Below are 26,565 nucleotides of genomic sequence, written 5' to 3'. Positions count from 1 at the left end.
TCAATTTTTAACAGATTCTGTATTGATTGCTCGTCCTCTGTAATTCTAGGATTTCCACTAACTCATCAATAATAAGGTCATTCTGTCACAAACGAAGGTTGATGCCAAAATAATTTTTATCTTTTCTGTTTCTAAAAGTGGAAATTTATCAAATAAATGTTCAAGTGACGTAATGTCAGGGTAGCCCCTACTTGGAGTCTGCCAGCTTCAGGAACAATGTACTGAGCCTCTAGGGGGTCTGTGGACTAAAACAATAATGGGTACCAGAGCCCTCGGACTCCATTTCCCAGCATGCTTGGAGTCGGGGTGGGGACAAAATGAACTAGAAACTCCCATTAAGGCCAATAAGAACGGCCATACTGAGTCAGACCAAAGGTCCATCTATAGAGCCCTGCAAATCCACGGGTATCTGTGGACCATTTTTGCGGATAGGAGCTTGGATGCAGATACAAATTTTGTATCTCTGCAAGTCTGCAGGGCTCCGGAGCTGTAGCACAGACTCACCAGAGCAGATGGAGGGACCCAGGCTCCCCACAGCTGCCAGCGCGGCTCTCCCTGACCTGGCTCCAGCTAGACGGGGAGGCGGGTTCGGAGCCCCAGCCCAACCTTGATAAGAGCTGAGCAGGAAGCTGTGGGGAGCCGCAGCGGATCCTCCACCTGCCCTGGGCGGGAGGGCCCGAGCAGCCCCTGGCCTGTGTCCCTGCCCCCCCAGACTCCCCCACCCAGGGCAGGTGGAGGGTCTGCGCCGCACCGGGGCCGGGTCAGGGAGAGCTGTGCGGGCAGCTGTGGGGACCTGGCATGGAGTTGTAGACCCTCCACCTGCCCTTGGCCGGGCGAGGAGCCTGGGGGGCGGGGACATGACTGGGGCTCTCAGCCCCCTCCACCCCCCTGCATCGCGGGCAGGTAGAGGGTCCGCCGTGGCTCCAACAATTTCCCGGGCTCCCCGGCTGGGCTCCACACTGGCCTGGCTTGGGGAGCAAGGGGGTGGAGCCCCGGGGAGGAAGAAGAGGGGAATGGGGAGGGGTCCGCTCTTGTGAAAAGTGAACAGGCGAGGCCTGTTACCAGATTTGCCTGTTACTTTGGGGTATGCTAATTTATTCGGGTTACTCTTCGGGGGGGGGGGGGTTCTGTAATTCTATCAATGTACTGCTTGTGTCACTTGTGTTTTCATATGGAGCTCTACTTCTCCCTTCTGCAAGTCCCCTCCCAATGGAGCTATCCTGCAAGACCTAGGTTCCCTAGGGCTGGGTTCCTCTAGCCCCAGAACCGGATGCGCGCGCGCACGCGCACACACACACACACACACTAACAGAGCAAGTCTGAGTGGACTGGGTCAATCAGCAATGTCAAGCTGACCCCTTATATGTCTTTGGACTCACTGGGCTGGAGGAAGCAGCACTTTCAAGCTGCCTCTCCTTATTGCCCCTGGGCTCCATGAACTGGGTCAAGCAGCACTTTCATGCTGTTACCCTTATGCATCCCAGATTCAGCACGTCCCTATCCCCACTCTCACGTCACAATTGTACTGGCAGTAACCTACTTGATGAGCAAACCCCACAGTATTTTGGGCGCTGCAGGGATCTTTAGCTTAGGTAAAAGAAGCGTTGCTGTAGAGTGAATGGGGGAAGCTAAAAACACAAAAGAGTAAAGTTCAGAGAGAGAGAGAAGCAACCAACTTAACCATAAACGTTATGTATTGAATAATAGTGATAACTACACAAGGAGAGCTAAACCAACATAACATACATTATTAAAGGTTAATACCTAAGGTAGAAAGGAAAACCGAGAGAGAGAAAGAGGGGGATCTCACCCACTCCATGAGGCTTGAACTGGTCGGGGTTCCCAGGTGATGGTGGTAGCTCAGGGTCCTGAATGTAGGAGACAGGCAGAGCCGCCAGCACGATCAGTCAGGAGAAGATGGAGTTCCAGTGGAACTGATGCATAGTTTGGATCTAAGTATCAGAACACTTACTGGAGGGTGAGTAGGGATTTTTGTAGAGAAAATACCATGGTTCAAGGGAGAACACCAGATTTGTTTATAGGTAAACTGATGACTCAACGGTTTTCTTTAGGCTAGACAATAGGAGCTGGTCACTCTTAGCTATGGGTGGTGTTTTCTTCCAGGGAGCTCACAATGCAACTAGGCTGCTTCAGTATTTTGGATATCAATCAAGGATTCCTTACTAAAATTGGTCTGATAACTGTTGAGCTGGGTGTGGGCAGGCATAGGTTCATTAACATCTGGAGCAGAGATTCCCAAGATGCAGTGCGTCCTTGCTTTTGTGGTCCCAGAGTTCAGTGCAGTTCTCTGTTCTCCATTCTGTATGCAAATTGAGATGTCTCCCTGTCCCATCTTTCATGGAGATGAGGCTAGGGGAGTTGTCTCTGTTCTTCATTCTGTATGCTAATGGAGATGTCTCACTCTTGTCACCCTTGTCAGGAGGGGTCTAGGTGTGTCTCCCAACTCCCTTCACTGCTCTCTGCAGGCTTTTTCCTCTGATGGGTTTTGGTTTAAGCAGAGGCTGGGGCAGGGGGTGTCTTTCATGAGTCAGGCTGGATACTGCACCCTGGTTCCCCAAGAACACAGAGCTGACTGGTATCAAGTCCCCCTTTCCCTCCCCCCGTTCCAGCGCTACTGGTCACTACGGTGCGCCTCCAGCCCAGCCAGAAGCCTGTGGAAACGTGAGCAATATTCTCCTCACCCCTAGGCAGAGCTGTCTGAACTGCTCACCCGAACACCGCACTATGCCAGACTGAGGGCCCTCCCCGCTGCCGAGCTGAGGGCCCTCTCCCTTCCCCGGCTGCACTGGAATGAGCCCCTCCCCCCCCCGCCTTGTGCTGGACTGGATTGAACCCCTATCACTTCCCCCTCCCTCCTGGAACTGGCCCTCCCCCCTCTTCCCTCCCCCCACACAGAGCTGGCCCTCTCCCCTCCCCTGTACAGGGCTGGCTGAGCCACTCGATGAAGCCCCCTTCCTCTCCCGCGTAGGGCTGGCCTGAGCCCTGCCCCTCACCCCCACCCCAAGCTCCTTTTTGGCAAGACTGGGCATTTGTCCCGTTTGCTCTTGCCAACTGGTGATCAGTTGGCAGGAGCAAACAGGACAAATGAGCTGGGGCCAAGAACAGGGTCGGGGGCGGTGAGTGGGGGTGTGGTCGGGAGCAGAGTCATGGCTGGGTTGGGGCTGGAGCAGAGCTGGAGGCAGGGCACTGCTGGACCCTGCCACGCCCCTCCAAATGTCCCTCTATGCTCCCCTAGGGGCCGTGCCCAACAGTTTCGGGACTACTGCCCTAGGTTATGGTAAGAGCTGCCCAGGGGAGCCCTAGACCCTGCACCTGTCTTGGGCAGGGGGCTGGGATGCCCAAGAGCAGCTCCCAGCCCGTGTCCCAGGACAGGTGGAGGGTCCAGGGCTCCCCGCAGTGTCCTGGGCTCCCTGCACAGCTCTTACCATGGCCTGGCTTCTGGCCAGACCAGGGGGCAGGGCCTTGTGGGGAAGGAGAAGAGCAGAGGGAAGGGCCCCATGGGTGGAGGGGGAGCCCAGATGTTCTTTGTGCACTCGTCTCCAGATCATACTCCGTGTACTACCTGCCTGGAATGGAGCCAGGAGGGAGCTGGGGATCAGGAAGAATTGTGAGTGTGGTGAGGTGGGAAACTGGCTGATTTGTTGATGCTGTAGTACTTATTAGTTAACCCTTTCCTTTCCAGGTCCTATTTTCCTGCTCCCAGTAAAGTCCCTCATTGTGGCATTGTTAATTTTGGATGTGTCATTTCTTTGCTGGGGTTTCTGTTGATGTACTTCATAGTTTCATTCTGTGCTGGCTTTTATACTCCCATGTCCATTAGCAGCATCATTCATTTTCCCAAGGCACAGCACCCCTTGTGTCCCGGTCCAGTGAGGAACCATCTTGGGTGGAGGCACAACGTGTCACAAAAAAGAATCCAGGATGCAATCCATGCAAGGAGAGGGAAGGGCCACTCTAACTAGCAAGCACTAGGTAGAAGCTCAAGCCGCATCTTGGGGACAGGCTCCATGAGCTACCTCCTCAGTTACTTAGATGAATTGAGTATAGAGTGTCCATGTCGGAATTCAGCTGTGCATTTCAACAGAGTGAAGGCACTTGTTCTGACAGATACAGCAATCTTATTCTTGGCTGGAAAATCTCAAATCTCTCATTGTGAAGATTGCAAAGTGTTGTGAGAGAGTAGGAGGTTGCTCCTCCACCCAATGGGGTTGGTGGCAAAACTCCCATGTATTTTACTGGGAGAAGTGCTAAATTCAATATTATATACTCGAGCATTTTCTGTAGATGGTAGCATCTTCACTCAAATAACTATTCAATATAATCAGTCCTGCTGAATACCTGTGGTGGTGTGAAAGGGAGCTGCAGTAAAACCATAGCTGTGTTGGAGTTGAAATAAGTTACAGCTCATACTAAGTCATTTACACTCAAAACAGCTTCTCTCCTGGATATTCTAATGATGCTTTTTGTATTTGGAACTGGTCCAAGACATTTCTAGCATGATAGTCATTCATCTCTAGGTTCATAGTATTAAGTAGAATGGTTCATGTTCAGGACACTTCTCAAGACTGGGTTAAGTGGATCTGGAATAATTCTACCATATAGTAGATATGCTGGATTATCACTTGTGCTTGACTATGGAAAAGTGTTGAAATCTAAAGCAATTTGTAGAAATGACAGGTCCCAATTAATATGACAATTCCCTGTGTAAGTACTATTCACACCTGTGTGTCTGATTCCTCAGAAGGCATATGCTTTCGTGAGTTTGTACTGTGTGCCTAGAAGTTTGGCTGTAGTTTGATTAAAGTTCACTAGCAAAGGGTATTCCCATATAAAATTTGTGCTTGTGGGAAGTGCAGAGGAAGAGTTGCACAAACTTGATGCACCCGAGCAAACAATTAATACTGTTCACTTAGGGTAACATTTTTCAAAATTATTGAAGGGAGATAGGCTCCTAAATCTCATTAAAACCCTCAGCAACGAGTCTCAGAACCTAACTCAGGCTCACAGTGCTCATGCTGCAGGACTAAAATAGCAGTCTAGATGTTTGGGCTGGAGCCCGGACGCCAAGACCCTCCCCCTCAAGAGGTTTGAAATCCTGGGCTCCAGCCCAAGTCTGAACATCTACACTATTATTTTCAGCCCTGCAGTGCGAGACCAAGTCAGTTGATCCGGGCTCCGATACTCACTGCCACGGGTCTTTTTTTGCTGTGTTGATGTATGGGTTAGGCTCCTAAGTCACTTGGGCACTTCTGGAACATTTTACCAGTCTATATAGGCTGTTTCTCTATTAGATATATGTTTTCTCTGAGCCTTCAGCAGGGACCATTCTCTTACATACAGTCGAGGGCACTGTAGACATACTGTGACCATATATGAATCTGCTTTTCATTGACTGAGCTTCGCTGCTTAGGACATGAGTCAATGATACTTTCTTGTTCCTAGTCAAAATACCTGCTGCTGTAACTCTTGTTTTGGCAACTTGAAGATACAACAATTCTATGATCATCCCTAACTTAGGCTATGTCTACACTACCGCGGGAAGTCGACCTAAGTGACACTACTCCAGCTATGTTAATAACGCAGCTGGAGTTGACGTAGCTTAGGTCGACTTACTGCAGTGACTACACCACGCTGGGTCAACGGGAGATGCTCTCCCATCAACTTAACTTACTCCTCTCGTTCCCAGTGGAGTACCAGAGTCAACCGGAGAGCGTTCTGCCATCGATTTAGCGGGTCTTCACTAGACCCGCTAAATCGACCCCAGGTGCATCAATCGCAGCAGCGTCGATCCCGCGGTAGTGTATAGCCTTAGTAACAGTATTCCTGTTAAAGAGTCTGGCATATCTGATCTGAACTGACATCCTGGGTGATTGTATCAGAAATGATTCCATATCATTACAGTAAAGGATACCCTATCTTTTAAGCAGTACTAGTGGAGATCAATGGAAGCATATGGAGCTGTGTCAATAACACTTCTAATCATTGGGTCTTCTGATTGAAGTTATTTCAGGTTTTTTGTTTTGTTTTCTTTTGCTTTCAAGGAGGATAATGCCTGATCATGTAAGATTCAGACCTACAATCCCTACTTGTTGTGGAACTAAACTATTTCTTAAGGATATCAAGGAATAGGTTTCTAGGGAAGGTATTGGGTGCCGCCTTTGTCCTAGAAAGTTTAAGTAGATCCACATCAAATTCCTTGAGACTCAATCTGCATCTTGATGGTTTTCCTTACAGGACAGAACTATCATCAGCCACTTGAGACAGTGATGAGCAATAAATGTTTTCCTTTAGTGCTAGGGAGGAAATGTCCATCTAAGCCCCAGGTATTCTGCCTCTGACTGAGAAAGCTCACTCCAGATAGCATTTGGATTACATCGGTAATAATCACTGTCCCCTCATCAGCCTTCTGCCATAGGAATGCACTGTCATAGGTGTCTGTGTGCATTTGGAATGGCTTCTTGAAATCTGTGAAATTCTGAACAGATGTAGAAATCATGTGATTTATTGTTTTCATCAAATATTTCTTGATGTTGCATATCCCTCTTGAATTCTGTGTTCTCCCTACTAAAAGCTACAAATAGATCAACCAGATTCATATAGTCTTTGATCAATTTCCTGTAATAACCATTAAATCCCAGCTATTAGCAGATCTACATTATATCTGTCAGTTGAGGGAAATTAGAGAGTTTCATCTTTTTTGGGATCAGATTTTATCCCTTCTAAACAAGACATGGTTTGCAGAGAGCTCTTTTTCTTATCTACATAAATGACGCTAGAGTTGTGATAACCAGTCCTGTTTCCTTCAGTATGGGGAGGTCCCATTGCTTCTGCAAATGCTGACCAAACATTGTAGAACCTACAACCAAATAGGCAAATGAGAAGGGATTTTTAAACCAGGTATGCCAATACAACGTTCATTAGATTATAAAAGGTGCTGGGAACATTTCAAAATCCATAAGCATAAGATTGAAATGATAATGCCCTGCTTGTAAGATGAATACTGTATTATGTCTTAACTCTCCATGTATAGCTACCTGCCAATAGCCATGCAGGAGGTCTAGCATCAATTAAGGAAAAATGATTTGCATTAGCAAGTCCAGGCCATAATCCACTTTGTGACTAAAATAAGCCGCCTTTAACCATTATTTTGTTATGTGTTCCAACGTCAGTGCAGTAGCTTTGCTCTTTCCTTGTTGAATTACTAACATTGGTGTTGCACAGAGGCTATTAAAGGGTTCAATTACATAGTGATGCTGTCTTTAAGTAATCTGTGTCTATTATCTTCAGCCAAACTGATGAAGCCCTATAAGATTGGTGTTGCCTGTCCTGTGTTAATTGTGTGTCACTTAAGGTGTCTCCCTCCATCCCGGACATAGGCAATGAATTCCTTCAGGGGGCAGGGCTTAGGACACACCCTTCATGTTGGCATCTCCCACTGGCTAACTTAGTTTGGGAACTCCCTAGCATGCTGTCTTTTGTGAATCCCAGTCTTAGGCGCTTATCTTATCCAATTTACTGTATAGGGAGCTTAAGTGCCTAAGTCAGGCTTCATGAATGGCAGTGATTTTATAGGTCGCTGAAAGTGAGACATGGCAAAGTTCAGTGTTGCGACACCTACATGCCTTTGTGAATCTAATCCTTGGTTATTTGACTAGTAGACTGGATACTACTGGTAGCGTTTATGGGTGGCATTTAAATGCCTTGGCAGAGATGACAGAGATCCCTTGCACAGATTAATTGCAGATATCTAGTCTTCAAAGGACAGGCTAATCCGTAGCCAATATAGGGGGTTTCAGCTTGGTCTGGGGCAGAAGTGTTGAAAAGGCAAAGCTTGCAATAGTGTGAGAATTAGCTTCTCTGGTATTAAAGATGGTGGTGGTTCTTGGGCATTGTTTTTAATCCAAAATAAAATGACAACCCTGGTTTACAAGACCTGTTTGTAACAAGATAACACACTGTCTGCGAAAGGCAGAAATACTGACAAAATACGATGTCTCTCCTTTTTTTAAGTGTTCGTATAGGTAGGGCACATGCCACTAAAAATGCATTCTGATCCAATAAAAATATTTGGAAAAATGCAATTGAAATGGAAAGAAAGGGAGAGATTGCATCAATTGTGGATACTTGCTTGCCTTTGAAGTACTGTGTAGTATAAGTGTCTGACTTTAGAAAGGTTTTTTTATATATGGGTTAGCTGCTCCCATGAATTACCCAAGGCTTGTGGGGGGAAATTCAGGTTTGTTGTAGGGGAGTTGTGAATGTAGCTCTTTTACCTCTGTCATTTTGAAAAGGCTTGCAAACACCAAGAGTTTTGTGATTGTCATGTAATCACCAGTGAGATTTTTTTAAAGTTACACAACAATCTGTTCTCTGTCTTTCATAAGCATCAGAAGTTTCAAAACATATGAGGGATGGGTATAGCATCAAGTGATTCTGCAGACACCTGCAGTTGAGGGCATTGGGTGGGGTGAGTGAGAGAGAAGAAATTGTCAGAGTCCAGCAGTTCTTACTCTGAAAGGGAATCAAGTGAACTTTGCTCTGCTGTGTGAGGCATGGGTAAATAAAGTGAGAAATGCAAAATGAAAGTAGGCGGGAAGGAATTAAGGCTTGTCTACACGGCATCAGCAAAGTGCACTGTAGAGGGATGTGATTTGCAAAGAGCACTAACGTGATCTGCTCTAACTGCCTCAGGTAGACCCTGCTGGCACACTCTAAAAGGTACCCAGTTTCAAACAGGACTACATTTACATGAATGAAGTATCGTTTAGAGTGCGCCAGCAGGGACTACATGGGGCAGTTGGAGCACAGCACGTTAGTGCACTTTACAAATCACTCCCCTCTGGCATGGTTTGCCGCACCATGTAGACAAGCCCGTGTTGACAGCTTTCTAATTCTACAAGCCTGGCTGTGTTCATACGTTTAAGAAAAGGTTTCATAGCTCTGCCCTTGTCTAATGCCTGTACTATAATGTTTGTTTGAGACTATACTCGCGGCAAAGAATAGCGTGAAACTATTGAATGAGGGCCAGATCCTCAGCTAATATAAATCAGCCTAGTTCCATGACTTTAAAGGAGGTAGGCTGATTTACACCAGCTGAGGACCTGGCCTGAATTTTTAGCCATGAAGTCTTTTGTGTGTGTATGTGGGTGATACAAGCCAGGTGGGATAAATTCAACCCCAGCATTACTAGTGGTGCGTGGGGCCCACAGTTCAGTGGGCTCTGCAGGAACCACTACTGCTGTATCAAGAGAAAAGATTAAGACTGCAAGCGTTGCCCTTTTCCCTCTGCGTCTGACTGACATTTGGGTTGGGGACAATGAAAAAGAAAGTAGAGGATTCTGGATGAGGGAGCAGGGGACCTGCAGATCTGGGGAATGCTGCAAAATCTTTACCTTTCATTGTCGGAATCTCCTATCGCTGCCCAAGTGGCTGGAGATGCCTTTGAAGATACTTACCTGCCATTTGTGTGTTTTACATTCCTCCCCAACCCCAACTACCACAGTGATCCTTGGAACAGAACGCCATAAGAGCTTGGGGAAGACAATGTTCCTGGCTGATGTCCAACTTAACTATCTGGCATCACAGCCCTATTGATTTCAAGTAATGTCTCGGTTGGAGCCCTTCATGGCATGTAGTCATTTGAACAGAGCTTGTTTGACCAGCATGAATGGGATTCCAAGGAATGGATAGTATAGGGCCCCCGCTGCCCAGTGGATTGCCAGATGTTCTTCTCCACTACAGAGTATGTAATCTCTCTGGGTAGGAGCTCTCTAGTCAGATAAAAGGACCAGAATTTTTGTGAGAAGACTGCTTGGGCTCTCTGAGGTACGCCTGTCTATAAAACAATCTCTCGCTCAGAGTGCAGACTGCACAAGATAAGTAGAAGAGACGGGATCTTTTTCATTTCTTCAAAGCTCTGATCTCATGGAAGCAACAGTGGACTTGCTTGGGGGCAGAATTCTTTATTGAGTTAGTGAAGGGTGTTGTGATGGAGGCAAATGAGAAACAAATTGCCACTAAGACCCCCACTGAGGAATGACTGCCCTGGGTCATTTGTCCTCTGGGTTGGCGCTTTAGCCAATAAGTTCTCTACCAGTGGCTGAATATTCCCATTTCCTACTAGATCATTTCTCCTAGGTTTTTTCTCTTTCTTATTTTTGTGATTGTGGTCAGGCCAGCTTGGAGATGGGTCAATCTTGGAGGGACCCAGACTAGTATGAAGCAGTGGAGTTGCAGCACAGAGGAAGAGAATTGGAGATGTGAAAAGCTGCATGACATTGGATCTGAACTGCCACACTACACAAGTTTTAAATATAATCCCACAGCTGTGGGTGAAGGAGAGGATGGCTCCTTCAAAGCTGCTACCCTTGTGTCCCGGCTCTGGGATATAAGGTGACAATAATAGAAGTATGTTTTCACTTAGATCAGCTGTGCACATCATGTAGCTCACAAACTGCCTAGCCTTAGTTTGTGGTAGGCGTTTATCAATGTCAGGACATGGCATGGAGATCTCCATTGGTGTTGCAAAGGCTGACTTTCATGGTTGGAGGCCAAACCTCAGTACTCATCCTTTAATTTTCATACAGTTAATCACAATGTGCAGCTGACCCACTTATGTGACCACACTGGAGTGGATGGTACCATGGTACAATAGCTTCAACCATCACAAGAGAGCTACAAAAATGATTCCGTTTGATTACTGTTGAGAACTGCAATGCAGTAAATGGGCCAGTTCTGAATGAGTCAATATTGTTAAAATGTGTAATCCTGGGATGAGGAACAAATAAACCCATCTCAAAGACTGATACAATAAATACTTTACATACATTGAAGAATGCAGAACACTTTGCAACATTTAAACCTGACAGAGAGGGAATATGTTTGTTTGTTTGTTTGTTTTAAATCTTCCAGTTCACTAAACATTTTTGAGGCTTGTAGTGGTGGGGCGGTTGTCCCTCTCCCTCTGGGTTGGAGGGAGGCCACACTGCCTCACTTCGTCATCGGGGCCTCCACCTCGCATCAGGGGAATCAGCGTAGGCATTAGCGTCCTGACCACTTTAATGGGTTGTGCAGCCAACCGTCTAGGGCCCTTGGACGTTTCAAGCAGGGGCTGCACCCGCCTTAGTCTATGGTTTCAGGGCCTTTGGGGCAGGGGCTCGGGCCAACACCAGCATTAAGTAGCTCCAAGCCCTTCGGCCCAGGGCAGAGTGACCCCACCAGTCAATTAGCACTGGCCTATGGAGGCAGAGACAGAGCAAACCCAGTAGTCAATCAGTTCTGGGCTCTTGTAGCAGAGCCAGAGGAAACCCCAGGGGTAGGACATCCTGGCTCCAGCAGACAACTGACGGGCACAGGCCACTGGGCCTGGCGAGGGGAGGCTGCCACCCCAGGGGTGGGGTGGCTGGTGGGGTCCGGGCCTACCCTACTCCATCGGATCCCAACCCACGGCCCTAACAGTGGTGGAGTGGTCTGCCACTGGGTCAGCGGGGATCCCAATCGTAACACATTGGCCATGCCTCAGGCGAAGCTGCAGCCAGTCTAAGGTCGACTGTCTCTGGGCCACTTCCTCCCCTCCCCTTGGGGTGTATGTGGAACAGCAGGGCGTCCTCCGCCTCCTCTGGGTAGGTGGCCTGTAGCAGTCCCGGCAGGTCCGTGGCAGGAACAGGCTCCCCAGCGGGCAGGACATCACTGGGTTCAGCAGCAGATCAGCGTCTGGGAGTGAGCAGGATTCGGCTGCCTCCTTTGGTGTCTCGGCCCCAACTGAGCGGGAGGCCCTGCCCTTTATACTTCCTGTCCCAGTGATGTACTTCCGGCGGGAGGAGCAAGGCAGGCCTGGCTCTACCCACTTGTGCACGGAGGGTGGTTCCTCCCCTTCTGGCTTGAAGGGAGGTCATACCGCCTCACTACATGCTAGATATTCTTCTGAATTTCCATACTCTTAGCAGCACAGATAGACGCTGTAGGTATTGATAAGATCCATATTTCTGATCATGTTTCTACATCAATTTTGATTAGTATTGATTTAGCCTGTCAAACCTTCATCTTGGATGTTTAGTAATTCAGTGACTTGTGACCCAAAATTTGTTACATTTATAAACAAAGGGTTGGATTGTAACCTTACAATCGCAATATGAACTAGAGACAAATTCCTCAAGAGCAAATCAGTGTTTGTTTGTGTATATAAAATATATGTGTATGTGTATATAGCTAGAATTCATTCTCTCTCTCTTTCAAGTAAAAATTATAAAATCTTCATAAATAAAATTGAGCATCAGCAGCATTAGCACCATTACTGATTTTTGCCCTTTCCGCTATTTTTTTTAAGTGGATCTATGCATTTCTCTTGGTGCCTGCAAAGCCTTCAATCAGTGTCCAGTGGAAGTATCTTTTCTATACACAGGAAAAAATTGAATTTTATTAAATGGACACAAATAACAGCCCTTGATTTCAACACTGGCATATTCTGCAATCTCAATTTTGTAAGCTAACTCAAGGTACAAGCCCAGGTTACCCCCTTTCCTGTTATTGCTTGTCTTATTCCTAGAACCTATAACAACGACTACAGCATAAGAAGTAATCCTCCTTAAATTTAGGATTTGCTGGGTCTAATGCTGTGATGATATACCTCTGCTACTCCATGCTACACTATAGGAAGAGATTGCGTCTAAAAGCGTGAGGTCTTGAAGCAAATTATTTTTGGTTTTAAGGCCAGTTGAAATGTTTTAATCACAAATTCTTATTTTGCATTTTCAGAAAAATGGCATATCAAATGGAGGTCTCTACAAAAGGCCGTTTAATGAACACTTTGAACAAGCACCAATGTATGTTGCTGTTTTGACTTATTTGGGCTTTGGCGTTGGAACAATATTTGGCTACCTGCGAGATTTTATGAGAGCCTGTGGATTAGAAAGATGTAACCTTGCTGCAGAAAGAGAAGAACAAAAAGTATGTATGAAAAAAGTTTGTGTATTGTGTTAAGGGCTTTCCCTTCACTCTCTCCTGGTTCTTGTCATGCAGACAGAAAGCAGAAGACCAGAAATCTGAAGTGCAGACAATGAGATGTTTATTGGGATTAATCAAGCAAGCATATCCATAGCTCTGTATGCCGCAGAGTCTCTGTTTTTCCCACCTCCTCCTCCTTCCCAGGCTTAATTATACCTGTAATTAGGGTGACCAGACAGCAAATGTGAAAAATCGGGACCAGGGTGGGGTAATAGGAGCCTATATAAGAAAAAGACCCAAAAATCGGGACTGTCCCTATAAAATCGGGACATCTGGTCACCCTACCTGTAATGCATGTGTAACCCACACACCTCCTGGGTGTGGTGTTCTGTCCCATCTAGTGGCACCGAGACCACTTAAAGAGAGAGATAAAATGAGTCTGCCTACTTGTAATGCCGACAGACCCCGGTTGTCAGCGGGTGGGCTTGAACCAGGGACCTCTGGAGCTTAAAGCATGAGCCTCTACCACATGAGCTAAAAGCCAACTGGCAGTTAGCTAAGGCTGTAGAGCAGACTCATTTTCTCTCTCTCTCTCTCTGTGGTCTCAGTGCCACTAGATGGGACAGAACACCACACTTAGGGGGTGTGTGGGTTACACATGCCCCTGGTCCCACCCCTTACAATTTATGGTCATGTTCCGTTTTGGTGGGTCGTGATTCTGGGGGCTTTGGTACCACCTCTTTTGTATCCCATGGGAAAAGTAAGGAGTAAGGTTGTGTTCTGGCCAAGGTCAGGCTTTTCTTTGGCTTTTAGTGTGTCTTATGCCTCCCCTGCCCCAACCCCTTTGTCCCTCCCGACTGGTTGCTTGACCTTGCCTCGAGACAGGAGTCAAGGCAGTCTCCAAGTGTACGTTCATATATTTATCTCCTGACATACCCAGCAACACTTTAGCTCTGTTTCTTATCTTTTCTCATTACACTAACAAACCTATCTGGCTGGCCTCTCCCGGAGCTGGGTTTCCTCTTCTATCTGTCCAAAAGGAAATTTTGTTAGTAACAGCCCATAATAGTAAAAGGAGAGGGAGGTGACAATTTGCAGAATCAAGAGCTTTATATTTGCTTGAAAGCTAAAATATGTCCTGAAAGAACAAAGCTTGGGCATGTAGTATTCTTTAGCTTAGTCATCAAGATTTTTAACCTAAAAATATGTATTTTAAAAAACTCTTTGCAGACTGCTATTTTAAGAGAGTGACTTGTTTTCTTCCTATAAACACAGGAGATGGTAAATACAAATGAAGTTCACACATAGGTAGCCATCAAGCAGAAAATAAGCTGTGATACCAAAATATAAAACCCTCTTTTATAACAATTGTTGGAAACTGGAGCACTATTCCTGGATAATTTGGGGATTGCTGTTGCCCTAATTCCGTTATGCTAACACGTGCATAAATGATGCCCTGGAAGAGTTTTTGGGAATACACTGGAGTACTGTTGATATAAGCGTACAATAATGACAATATTATGATGCTATCCTCTTTTAAAATGGAGACCATTGTCGTGCTGCCCTCTCGCTACTCCACAGAGAGTATTTTGGCAGATTCCCATCCCAGAGTGTATGTTTGCCAAGTAAATCATAAATTAGTCTGATTCTTCTGCTCCAGCTACAAAACAAAAACAGTTTGCCTTAGATGCATGCTTCGATCTCCTCTGTCACGTCTGCTTTAAATTGACCATATCTGTATCGAATACCAGTCTGTCTGATACTGATCCAGACAATTTAAAGCAGACCTGCCAGAGGAAGTGGAAGCATGAATGATCCCAAGCAGCTATAGATGATCAATTCATGCTTGATCCCTGAGATTCCCATGGGGGCACGATTTCTAACAATCTGAGCAGCTTTCAAATATGGGCCATATATATCACAAAGGTTTCCTTCTTCACCTGTCCCCACTCCAAAATTACATTGGTCTGAGGGCCAGGACTGACCAGTTCATTTTTGGACTGGTGGCAGGTTTACCACTCAAAGCCCTGTGCATGATCAGGGCTAGAAATAAGTGAGGGATCCTCATATTCCAACGAGACACCCAAGAATTGCTTCTTTCCCTGGTAGGCCCAAGATATGGGACCCTAAAGTCATGGCATTGTGATACACAGAAAAGCTATTTTATAATCATTTGTATGGATTCTAAAATTGATTAGTTTATAATTTCCTTCTCCTTCTGAGCCCTCTGTAGTTTGGGTCAAGGGACCTGGAGCTATAGGAGGAAAGATACAAAAAAGAAAACCAACTCCATTCAAAAAATCTGGAAGATGGTACTGTTCCTAAAATAGGGGGCGGGCTGTTTTTGTTTTTGTAGGGTTTTTTAAAGCAGCATAAGCTACATAATGAAGTAGCAGGATATAAAGACTTCATTATCACACTTTTGATATGTCCTCTGTGATTTGGCCACTTGTGAATAATGATGATCCTAAACTTTCCAATAAAACCTTTTTACCACACCATTGTGTATTCTGCTAATTCTCATATTTCATATGTATATATTTGCTAACTAGTATGACTGTGATGCAACATATATATAATCCATGGTTAAGTATTTGTCAACCAAAGTCAATGCCCTACAAGAAGAAGGCGTGTATAAACTGAGGTGGGAACTTCTAGTCTAAGCTGAAAATATCCAAATAAATCACTGTAGGTTTTCAGGTTATATCTAATGAACCTGTTTTCTTATGGATTACGATGGGCTTTTTATCCCACATTTGCTAGCAGCTCTGCATTATAATGAAACTCTCTATTTTCAAAATAACTTTCATAGTGTGTATCTGGCATGATGGCTCCTCCTGGTATGAGCTTTCAGAAGATTGGGCCCTTTCATGAGTTCTCTGCTACCTGCCAGGCAGAAATAAATGGGCCATACATGGTAATCTAGGTAATTAAGCAAATCTGCAAATGTGGGAGTTTATATATGGCACAGGAACACTAGGCTTGTACTACTACCAGTTTCTTAATGAATTAGTCTGTCTTTTTAATTTGAATAAATAAAGGACATAAGATGGTGACTTGCCTAGAAATGTAACCCTGTACGTGTTTTCAAACCAGGATTTTGTGCCACTTTATCAAGATTTTGAGAACTTTTACACAAGAAACCTCTACATGAGAATACGAGATAACTGGAACCGTCCAATCTGCAGCGTCCCAGGGCCACAGTTTGACCTGATAGAACGTGTTACAGATGATTTCAACTGGACATTTAGGTGGGTCAGGCTTCAGGTAGCAAGCAACAGCTTTTTAGCCAGGGAAGTAGAAAACTATAATGGGAATATAAGTATGCAGAATGTAATTTCTCAAGTTGGAATATGGCAACAGAACAAAACTTGATGGGTAAATATTATTTGTTTATTTATATATTGCCCCCGTCTCTAAAATCTGCTTTAAATGTAGGTTACTGGTGTTACAAAACTAATTTCTGATCCATCTACAAAGGGAAAACAACAGCATTTAACACATTTAAAGTCAGTGGCTCTACACCAGCTGAAGATCGAGCACTGTGCTTCTAAACACTGTTTGGGCAGGCAGGATGGAAGGAGGCCAAATTATGTTGCAAATGGGCTTTTTAAAAAAAAATTGCTTTAACCCAGGTAAAAACCTAAAAGAGATTTAAAAGCATTTATAACACAGTTTGGACCCATCCACACTGCTCAGCCAAACTCTCTTATAACCCAGTTTGGTTTAAACCTTTCTTAAGCACAGTTGTGAACGATGGTTGCTTGTGCTGTGTAGATGAGACTTCTGAATTACACACAAGGATCTGCCCCAATTCTTTGGTATTGAGTTTCAAGCTTGGAACCTAAGGCTTTATATACACTCAACGTCATTCTATTGAAATTGAGGTAGAAAAGCACTATAGTGAAAGCGTATGTAGTGTCTCTGTTTATACTATGGTTGCTGAAATATTTTGAAAAAGTAAACGCATGTATTAGAAAGATATTGGGAGTGTTGCAGCATGTGGGTTTTATGGATTATTTTTCAGATTATTGAAACTACATTGAAATGTCTTCTTATTTTTTCCAATGTATGATGCACGGTTGTTCCTCTGGTAATGGCTCTCTTAACACAACTTGATGGAAGCCATGCCTCTGACAGTCCAACAGAGTCTGGAAGTGGATAAGCATATGTCAAATGTACATTGTTCCTCCTGAACGATCCTAAGGCAATTTTGAAACAATATATACAGGCATTGTTTCACTCCCTGAAATGCAGTCACCTGTAGGATGGAACATTGTGGCAAACATTGTGTGTAAGCAAACAGTTCTTCTTTGAGTGATGGGCCTTGTATGTATTCCACACATGGGTGCACACACAGTGTCTGTTGACCCGCACATGCGCGGTACATCTCCTCATGCTCCCGACTGAAGGTATATGGGGCAGTACCAGGCAATGCCACTCCAGTTCCCTCTTACTGCCACATGGCCTGAGTTGGAACCCCTGATCCTCCTTCGCTCTTACCAGATGAGAGACTTGCCTTTCTCTACTGTAAATAATTTATAATTTTACTCTATACCTTAGTTAGGATAATTAATATAGTTAATATAGTTGTAGTATAGTTTGTAGTTTAGTAGAACCACTCCCCAGTTGGGGAACTCAACCCCTCAACACTGATGGATTATGTCTAAGATCCCAGGCTTCAAGAACTCCATCTCCTGCCCTCTTTCCTATTTTATCAGTGATGGTGCCTATACTGCCTGGGAGAAGCACACATCTTGGCGAAGTGTGCCATCTGTAAGTCCTTCTCGCCCAGAACCAGAAAGGCCTGTGAGCTCCATCTCTGCAAATTCCTGATGGAAGAGGCGATGAGGCCCTGGATGCACTCAGATCCTGGCCAGGGAGACCCCCCTGTACAACAGCCTGCACAATCCGGCAGTGCCCCTCCAAGCACAAGCCATGGTGTGTAACCGCCAACACTGAAAAGTAAGGACAAGTCCCACCATGAGAGCAAAAAACACTCTCACGGGCACAAGAGCAGATCCCTGCAGCATACTGCTCATAAGAGATGCATTCCCTCCTCAAGTTATGCCAAGTCAGGTGAGATGTCACGCCCGGACCCCACAGAACCAGTGCCAAAGACACACACACACACCCCATCTGGAGGATAAGGCAAAGAAGAAGCAGGACCCATCAGTAATGCCAGTACAAGGACTGGTACAAGGACTCTTAGAGTGCCCGTCTATGAGTGCGGCTTCGAATACTCTGACGGTGCCAGTTCGACATCACGCAGACAGAACAGGCCTGACTATGCAACCGGGTCCCTCCAAAGTCTCCATGGGCACCCCGCAGACACCCAGACATACAAAGACATTCTTATCTCCATTTTCATCGGCGAGTCTGCAATTCCACATAGTGAACTATCAGGCTCTGCTAGCTAAGTACAATTTTTACATATATGGCAGTCTAGCAGAGTTTAAGGACAAGCTTCCTGTGGAAGACCAGGCCCAGTTCCAGGCCCTAATGGACAAGTGTATACTGGTGGCGAAGGTCACCCTCCAGGCAGCAGTGGAGACAGCTGACACTGCTTCCCTCTCCTTAGCCACTGGACTTGTGATCACAGGGATTCATGGCTTCAGTTGTCCAGGTTCCTTTGGGAGGTCCAGAAGACCACCCTTTGGACAAAGCCAATCTCTTCAACGCCAAAACAGATGAATCCCTGCACTTCCTGAAGGACTCATGCTCCACTCTACACTCTTTGGGAATCTACACCACAGCCCCTACATGGAATTACCAGCTGCAGCCTTTCAGATACCATCCACCGGCTGCCTATCTGCCCTATTACCAGCAGCCACCGGAACCCCCTTGAAAACGACTGAGGTTCCAGAGGCCCCACTTCCCAGCTCCGGCCACTATAGGGTGACCAGATGACAGAGGTCAAATATCGGGACGCGGGGGGAACGGAGCAAAAAACGAAAAACAAAAAACAAGCGGGCGGCAGAGCAAAACAAAAAAACAAAAAAAACTGCCCCCACCCCCGCCAGAGGGACCTGCCAGGGGGCCAGGTGAGTCCCAGGCAGTGCTAGCCTTACCTAGAGCGGCTCCCAGGGAGCATCCAGCAGGCAGGTCCTGTCCCTCTGGCTCCTAAGGTCGCTCGGGGGGGGGCGGGGACAGGGGCGGGGGGCTCGCTGCCGGCGCCTACAAGCCCCCCCCCGCCCCTGCAGCACACAGTGGAGACCTCCTCGCCGTCTCTGTGCGTGCCTGGGGAGTGGGGGCTGCAGCACTCTGCAGGCTCCTGCCGGCCGGTGGGCAGGCAGGCGCTGGGAGTTCAGCTGAGCTGCCTCAGGGCCCAGGAAGAAGAGGTGAGCGGCGCCGGCAGTGCCGGCTTGCGTCCTCCACCAGACAGTCCCCCGATATCGGGACAAAGTGCGTCCCGACCAATGTAAGGTCGGGACACGGGACAAGTCCCCTAAAATCGGGACTGTCCCGATAAAATTGGGACGTCTGGTCAGCCTAGGCCACTACCATCTCCTTGACCTTATCTCAGCCACAGGCCATTTTTGACATGTGGGTCAACACCCTCAAACCACTATGAATGCTAACCGCTTCATTCTCAGCATCTTCAGCGTCTGCCTTGCCCATTTTGCCCACAGTTGAGGCAAGATTACCATGGACAGTTGAATACTGAAGATCATCCATCAAAGATACTCCACAGAGTTTGTCTCCTTCCCGCCACATCCCTCTCCGCCCCCCTTATCCCCTTCAGGGAATTTCTCCCACCAATTGATTACTCGGCAGGAAACTGACTTCCTGCTCCGCAAGGGTGTGATAGAGGGCATTCCCCCACAACCCCAAGGGAAAAAATTCTATTCACCATGTTTCCTCATCCTGAAAAAAGGCATAGGGCGGAGACCCATCCTGGACCTTCATCAGCTAAATTACATTCATCAGAAAGCTGAAATTCTGCATGATCATGTTGACATCGATTTCCTCTCTCCACAAGGAAGCTTGGTTCACGGCTCTTGACATGAAAGTTGCATACCTCAATATCCCCCCCCCCCCCCCCCATTCCCCTGTTGCTTCAGATTCTCAGGTGTGTCGGGACAGAGCCACCATCATCCTCACAGCACCCTACCGTCCCTGACCATTCTAGTTCACAGACCTCATGAAGCTCTCCACCCATGCACCAATCAGGCTCCGATTATCCCCAGATCTTCTCACGCAATATCAGGGCAGGTTCAAACGTCCCCGCCTGGACGTACTTCACCTCACACCCTGGTGTTTGGATGGGCGTCTCACATAGAGCAGATCCACGCCAGTCCAGCAGATCCTTAACCAGAGCAGAAAAGAATCAATCAAATCATGCTATCAAGCAAAGTGGTTTCGCTTCCTGGAGTGGGTCTGCCGCCACCACCATTCACCAGACAGGGTGACCATTCTGGTCATCCTAGATTACCTCCTTGTCCTAAAAACATTGGGTTTAGCTCTCAGCTCTATCGATGTACATCTTGGCGGCCTTCCTTCCCCCAGTGGACAGATGCTCCATCTTTACATACCCTATGATGGTACGATTCATGAAAGGCCTGCTCAAAACCTTCCGACCATTCACCAAACCCACACCTCAGAGGGACCTTAACCTCGTCCTCTCAGGCCTCATGAGACTACCTATCGAACCTATACCATGGCCCACCTTTTCATAAAAGTGGCATTCCAAGTTGGGTCCAAAGGATCAGTAAACTAGCAGCCATGATGGCTGGCCCTCCCTACATGGTATTCCATAAGGACAAAGTTTCCTTGAGACCACACCCCAAATTTCTCCCTAAGATTGGGTCAGAATTTCATCTCAACCAATCCATCCTTTTGCCTGTGTTCTGCCCAAAACCACACGCCTCCCCTACAGACAAGAGACTACACTCCCTCGATGTCAGTCGGGCCCTGGCGTTCTACCTACAAAGAACTAAACCCTTTCAAAAGTCTCCATCACTCTTCGTAGCCCTGGCAAAAATATCAAGGGGCCAAACCATATCCTCACAGAGGATCTCCAAGTGGGTCTTAGGCTGCATGCTGGAATGCTACAAGATATCAAACCTCCCCTCTCCTGGGAGCATTACAGCTTGCTCTCAGGGGCGTTACAGTTCTACATGGGCACAAGCCACTTCCTCCGCTTCGTTAGCTGACATTCTGTGGCAAGACATCTGCAAAGACACAGAATGTTATTCCATACACACATTCACAATGCACTATGCCCTCGATCATGCAGTAGCTGCGAACAAAGCCGTGGGATTAGCTGTATTGCAAATGGCTCTGCCAGTAGCCTCCTTGCATCCACCACCACACTGATCACAAGTCACCCACGTGTGAAATCATTCGAAGAAGAAGAGTAGGAGGTTACTTACTGTAACTGGAGGTTCTTTGAGATATGTGTTCCACTACTTGTCCTCCATCCCCTCTGCTTGGGACTTGACCACATTGCAGTAAGAGTAGGAACGGGAGTGGTATCGACCCACACTGTCCCTTATACCTCTGGTCGGGAGCACGAGGAGGCATACTGCACATGTGCGGGCCAACAGACACTGCTTGGAAAAAACTTCCAGATTCAGGCACAGGGCGCACATGCGCACCCACATGTGGAACTCAGATAGTGACCACACGTCTCGAAGAACCTCCAGTTACAGTAAGTGACCTCCTGTTTTGACCCAGTTAAGTAGAAAACAATTGGAAACTATAAATAGGACTATAAGTATACAGAATGTAATTTCCCAAATTGGAATATGGCAATAAAACCAAACTTGATGGATAAATATTTATTTATTTATTGCCTCCTCCTTTAAAATCTGCTTTAATTGTAGGTTTACTGGAAGAACTATCAAGGATGTAATCAACATGGGCTCTTATAACTACCTCGGCTTTGCAGAAACAGATGCTAATGCTTTGAAAACAGTGGCAGATGTATTACAGAACTATGGGACAGGAGTATGCAGTACCAGGCAGGAAATAGGTAAGTGGAGTAAACTGCTAAATTGCTGCTCTGGTTTCTATTGCTAGATGGGTTGTTTTACAGATGCCATGATGAAACTGGATACTTGTAAGATTCTATGCTTGTTAACTATTTCTTGCTTGGCTATTAAAAGGAATGTTAATTTTCAATACTATGTAATTATTAAAAAGCTTGAGTCAATTTTTGTCCCATGTGCTAGCTTGCCATCCAAGAAAGGTGCATCTCCATCTGAAAGCAACTCCAATTGCATTGCTGTGCAGAAGCTCTTTCCTTGTGGAGGAATAGTCTTCTGGAACTCCTTTATGTATGATGCGGGTAGTGCAAAAATATAGAACTACGGCATGCTAGCCTTACACGTTTCTGCTGTCAGCTACTGGTGATTGCAAAGAGAGCTTGTAGTGTCTTTTCAAAGCTGTTTTGACTAATTTGGGTAACTTACATAACTTTACATATTACAACTTGCAAGTCTCCAGAGTTTTTGGTTATCAGTTGTTGTTGTCTCCTTTGGAGATCTCTGTTAATGGTCATAGTTATCATACTAAAAAGTTTGGACAGAACTTTGAAACCTGACTAGCAGTGTGTGTTCATGGGAGCCTGAAATCTCTTGATCTGCTCAATGTCCCTGCTGATTATGAAATGGTCAGGAATTTTCTATCAGAATAATTTTTCAATGGAAAATGCCTTTTTTTTTTTTTTTTTTTTTTTTTTTTGCAAAAAATCAAAAAAAATTGTGGAAAAATATCAATTTTTCTGACAAATTCCAATTTTCCACTGGGAAAATCAAAATGATGGCTCACCACCTACAAGGGACTTGTCAATTTCATTTTCTGACTGCAGGGGGAAAACATGCTTGTTGACGGTACTACTAGGCCTTTCCCTTCCCAAGCAATACTGCTCCTTGGCGGGTTCCTCCTGCTACCCGCCTGGTTTCAGATATCCAATTCCGGAGGCTTTGGTTAGTATTTAAACAATAGCTTTTATTATAGAAATGAAATCATAAACACCGTAACTCTGTTGGTTGGGCAGAATCACAGTGGTAGAACCTAGCTAGCAGATAATGCCTAGCCACATAATGCCAAAGAACTGGTAACAGTATATACAGTGTATATATTAACAACTGATTTACAATCACTACAGAACATGATGGAGTTATTGACAGGTAAACAGATTAACAAATTAGGAACTGTTGCTAGGTAAACTAGTAACTGTTGCAGGGCAAAGTAAGTCTAGTACCCTTCACATGAATCATAACCATCACAGGACTTTGAGACCCGTGCTTCTCTAGCCAGGAGTCCCTTCTGCACATGTGCAGATACACAAAGGTCACATAGTGGACACCTTGATCGACAGCCCCTAGGCTGCACTCACTCTACTGTCCCTATACCAGGGATCGCCAACCTTTAGCACGCGGCCCGTCAGAGAAATCGGCTGGTGGGCGTAGATGGTTTGTTTACCTGCAGCATCCGCAGGTTTGGCCAATCGCAGCTCCCACTGGCTGCGGTTCGCCATTCCAGGCCAATGGGGGCTGCGGGAAGCAGCAGCCAGCACATCCCTCGGCCCACGCCCCTTCCCACAGCCCCCATTGCCCTGGAACAGCGAACCGAGGCCAGTGGGAGCTGCGATTGGCCGAACTTGCGGACACTGCAGGTAAACAAACCGGCCCGGCCCGCCAGCGGCTTTCCCTCACGGGCCGCATGCCAAAGGTTGCCGATCCCTGCCCTATACTGTTAGCATAGCCTACATTGCTTATCTACACAGCACTTAATAAATTGTTATAACAAGCCCTTTAGGCCCCAGTGATTCAAAGACTTACACACGTGCTTAACTGAATGCACCATTGACTACTCTCAGTGCGTAAGGTTAGGCAGCTGCGTAAGTCTTTGCAGGATCAGGGCCTAAATTATAAACGTTTCTCTTCTTGTTCTCCGAGGAACGTATTGCAGTAGACTTCCACCCATCTAAAATCATTGGAACTGCATAGAGTTTGGATTTTAAAATGTGACATCTTGTAGTCAGTCCTATAGTGACATGACCTTTGATTTCTTTCCTGTTGGAAACGCTGTTGGCTGGGAAGATGAGGCACTTGATTGTATGGATTCTAGCTATTTTTAATAAGTAAGCATTAAAAGGGAACCCAGCTCTCTTGCATTCATATTTTACTCAAAAATGTACAGCCTTTCAGAGGGAGAATTACAGTGAGCAGAAGGAGGTAATGGGTTAAAAAAACTAGGAAGAGAAGGTATAAGGATGGGTTTAGATCATTTGGTGTTATATCTGTAGTGCTGCTTTAACTCTGTGCTAGTTAATACTAAAGCAACTTTACAGAACTTGAATTATTTACTTACCCACTTGGGATGAGTAATATTTTTGGTTTGACTTTTTGTGTGAAATAATACTAATTTTTTTTATCACCTTCATCATAATAAGGCTGGGCAAGAAGCTTTTTTTTCAAAACTATTTATTTGGGCTGAACTTATGTACTTGAAGTATTAATAAATCGAGGTATAATAGCTAAAGCTATAGACTCTTTATAGTCCCAGCCCAAGAAAGCCCGTAAGCATGTGAGGAAGTGTGAGCACAAATAGTGCCTTTGAAGTTACACACATATGTAAGTGCTTTGTATGTTCAGGGCCTTATTAGTAAGTGTTCTTTCTAAGCATTGATAGGTCTGGGTATGAAGGGAATATTTCATTTCTTGGAGAAGTGTAATGAAGAGAGGGGAGAATGAAGAAGTAAAATGATTATTTTAAAAACAAATGCCAAATAAAAATTGGCTTTGGAAATAGATTAACATGGAAATTTTAATGTTTCCATTTATATATTTAAAATTACGTCTGCATTTTACAAAAGAGATTCTAATCAAGGCAGAATATTGCCAAAGACAATACTTAGGGCTTGTCTACACAATTAGACCACGGCAAGCTGGGGTGTGAATCTACCCCGCACTAGCCTGCCACAGTCTAACTGTCCCTGTCCACCCTGCTGTCATGAGTTAACAGTTTGTTAATGCGCTTTGAGCTACTCCTGGTTCAAAGAGGACTAGATCAAAGCACTCTCACAAACTATTAATGCACGTCAGCAGGGTGCAAAAGGACAGTTAATCCAGGGCAGGCTAGTGCTGGGTAGATTGACACCCAAGTTTGCCATGATGGTCTAATTGTTTGTGTAGACAAGTCCTTAGTTACTCCATATTTTAGCAGGAATGATTGCAGTCTGAGTAAACATGATTAAAAACTAATGACAGTGAGAAAAGCAAAATCCTGCCCATGCTGTCTCTGAAATAGCTAGTCATTTGCATGTTACTTTAATATGCAACTTATAATACAGAAGCATAAGGGCCTAATAAAAAGAGAGAATGGCGTATCCAGATTGTTGTGTCAGTTTGTGAGACAAGCCAATCATTACGTTTTTGTTTTTTTTAATCTTGTTTCCTTTTTTTCCCCACCGGGCAAGATACTTTTTCAGTATATCTTAGAAAATGGTATTCGATACATACACATAGATGTATACAAAGAACATAAGCCATACTTACAGGATAGGGGACTCTATCCTGGGAAGCAGTGACTCTGAAAAAGATTTGGGGCTCATCCGCTGACAGGGCCGGCTCTAACTTTTTTGCTGCCCCAAGCAGCAAAAAAAAGCGCCGCCCCCCGAGTCCCCCCCCCCCCCGCCGAGCGTTGCGCCGCCGGAACACCCCCCCGCCGAGCGCCGCGCCGCCGGAGCCCGCCCCCCCCTCCCCCCCGCCGAGCGCCATGCCGCCGGAACCCCCTGGAATGCTGTGTCCAGGTCTGGTGCCCACAATTGAAGAAGGATGTTGAGAAACTGGAGAGGGTTCAGAGAAGAGCCATGAGAATGATTAAAGGATTAGAAAACATGCCTTATAGTGATAGACTCAAGGAGCTCAATCTATTTAGTTTAGAAAAGGGAAGATTAGGGGGTGACTTGATTACAGTCTATAAGTATCTACCTGAGGCACAGATATTTAAAAATGGGCTCTTCAATCTAGCAGAGAAAGATATAACACAATCCAATGGCTGGGAGTTGAAGCTAGACAAATTCAGACTGGAAATAAGGCCTACATTTTAACAGTAAGAGTAACTAACCATTGGACCAATTTACCAAGGGTTGTGCTGGATTCTCTATCACTAACAACTTTTAAATCAAGATTGGATGTTTTTCTAAAAGATCTGCTCTATCAATTATTTTGGAGAAGTTTTATGGCCTGTGTTATATATAAGATGTTCTATATGTGTTATATAGGATGTCAGACTAGATAATCACAGCGGTCTCTACCGTCCTTGGGATCTTTGAATCTATGGGAGGCTTTTGGGATTTTCAATCTGAAAGTGAATTTTCCTCTTATTTTCAAAAGCTGTGCATCCTGAATGAGAATCTGCACCCCCTGCCCACTACAAAGTTTAGCTCTCTGGGGACTCTATAGTTAAACACTTAGTGGTTCTATTGCTGTATGGATCTACTGGCCATTGTCCCCTGTGGAGCTGGCACCCAGAAGCAGTAGTGTCTACTGCATCATTAGGGCTCTGTAGCAGCCACATGCAGGATTTCTTCCCCAGACCCTTTTGAAATTCTCCCCTTGCTACTCAGTCTAAGAGCAAAGGACTAGA

At 45.7% G+C, this 26,565-nt stretch overlaps 1 protein-coding gene across 1 annotated transcript in view; it reads left to right on the top strand.

The window, feature by feature from the left end:
- Positions 1–26,565, top strand: part of SPTLC3 (serine palmitoyltransferase long chain base subunit 3) — a 127,100-nt gene that overhangs the window by 39,829 nt on the left and 60,706 nt on the right. The window contains exons 2-4 of the mRNA XM_065401821.1: positions 12,775–12,966; positions 16,060–16,214; positions 21,792–21,940. Coding sequence (XP_065257893.1) covers positions 12,775–12,966; positions 16,060–16,214; positions 21,792–21,940 — 496 coding nt within the window. The remainder of the gene's footprint in view (positions 1–12,774; positions 12,967–16,059; positions 16,215–21,791; positions 21,941–26,565) is intronic.

The sequence above is a fragment of the Emys orbicularis genome, chromosome 3 (assembly GCF_028017835.1).
Source record: "Emys orbicularis isolate rEmyOrb1 chromosome 3, rEmyOrb1.hap1, whole genome shotgun sequence".
Lineage (NCBI taxonomy): Eukaryota > Metazoa > Chordata > Testudines > Emydidae > Emys > Emys orbicularis.
Note: the sequence above shows the minus strand (reverse complement) of the source record. Positions and strands in the feature narration are given on the sequence as shown.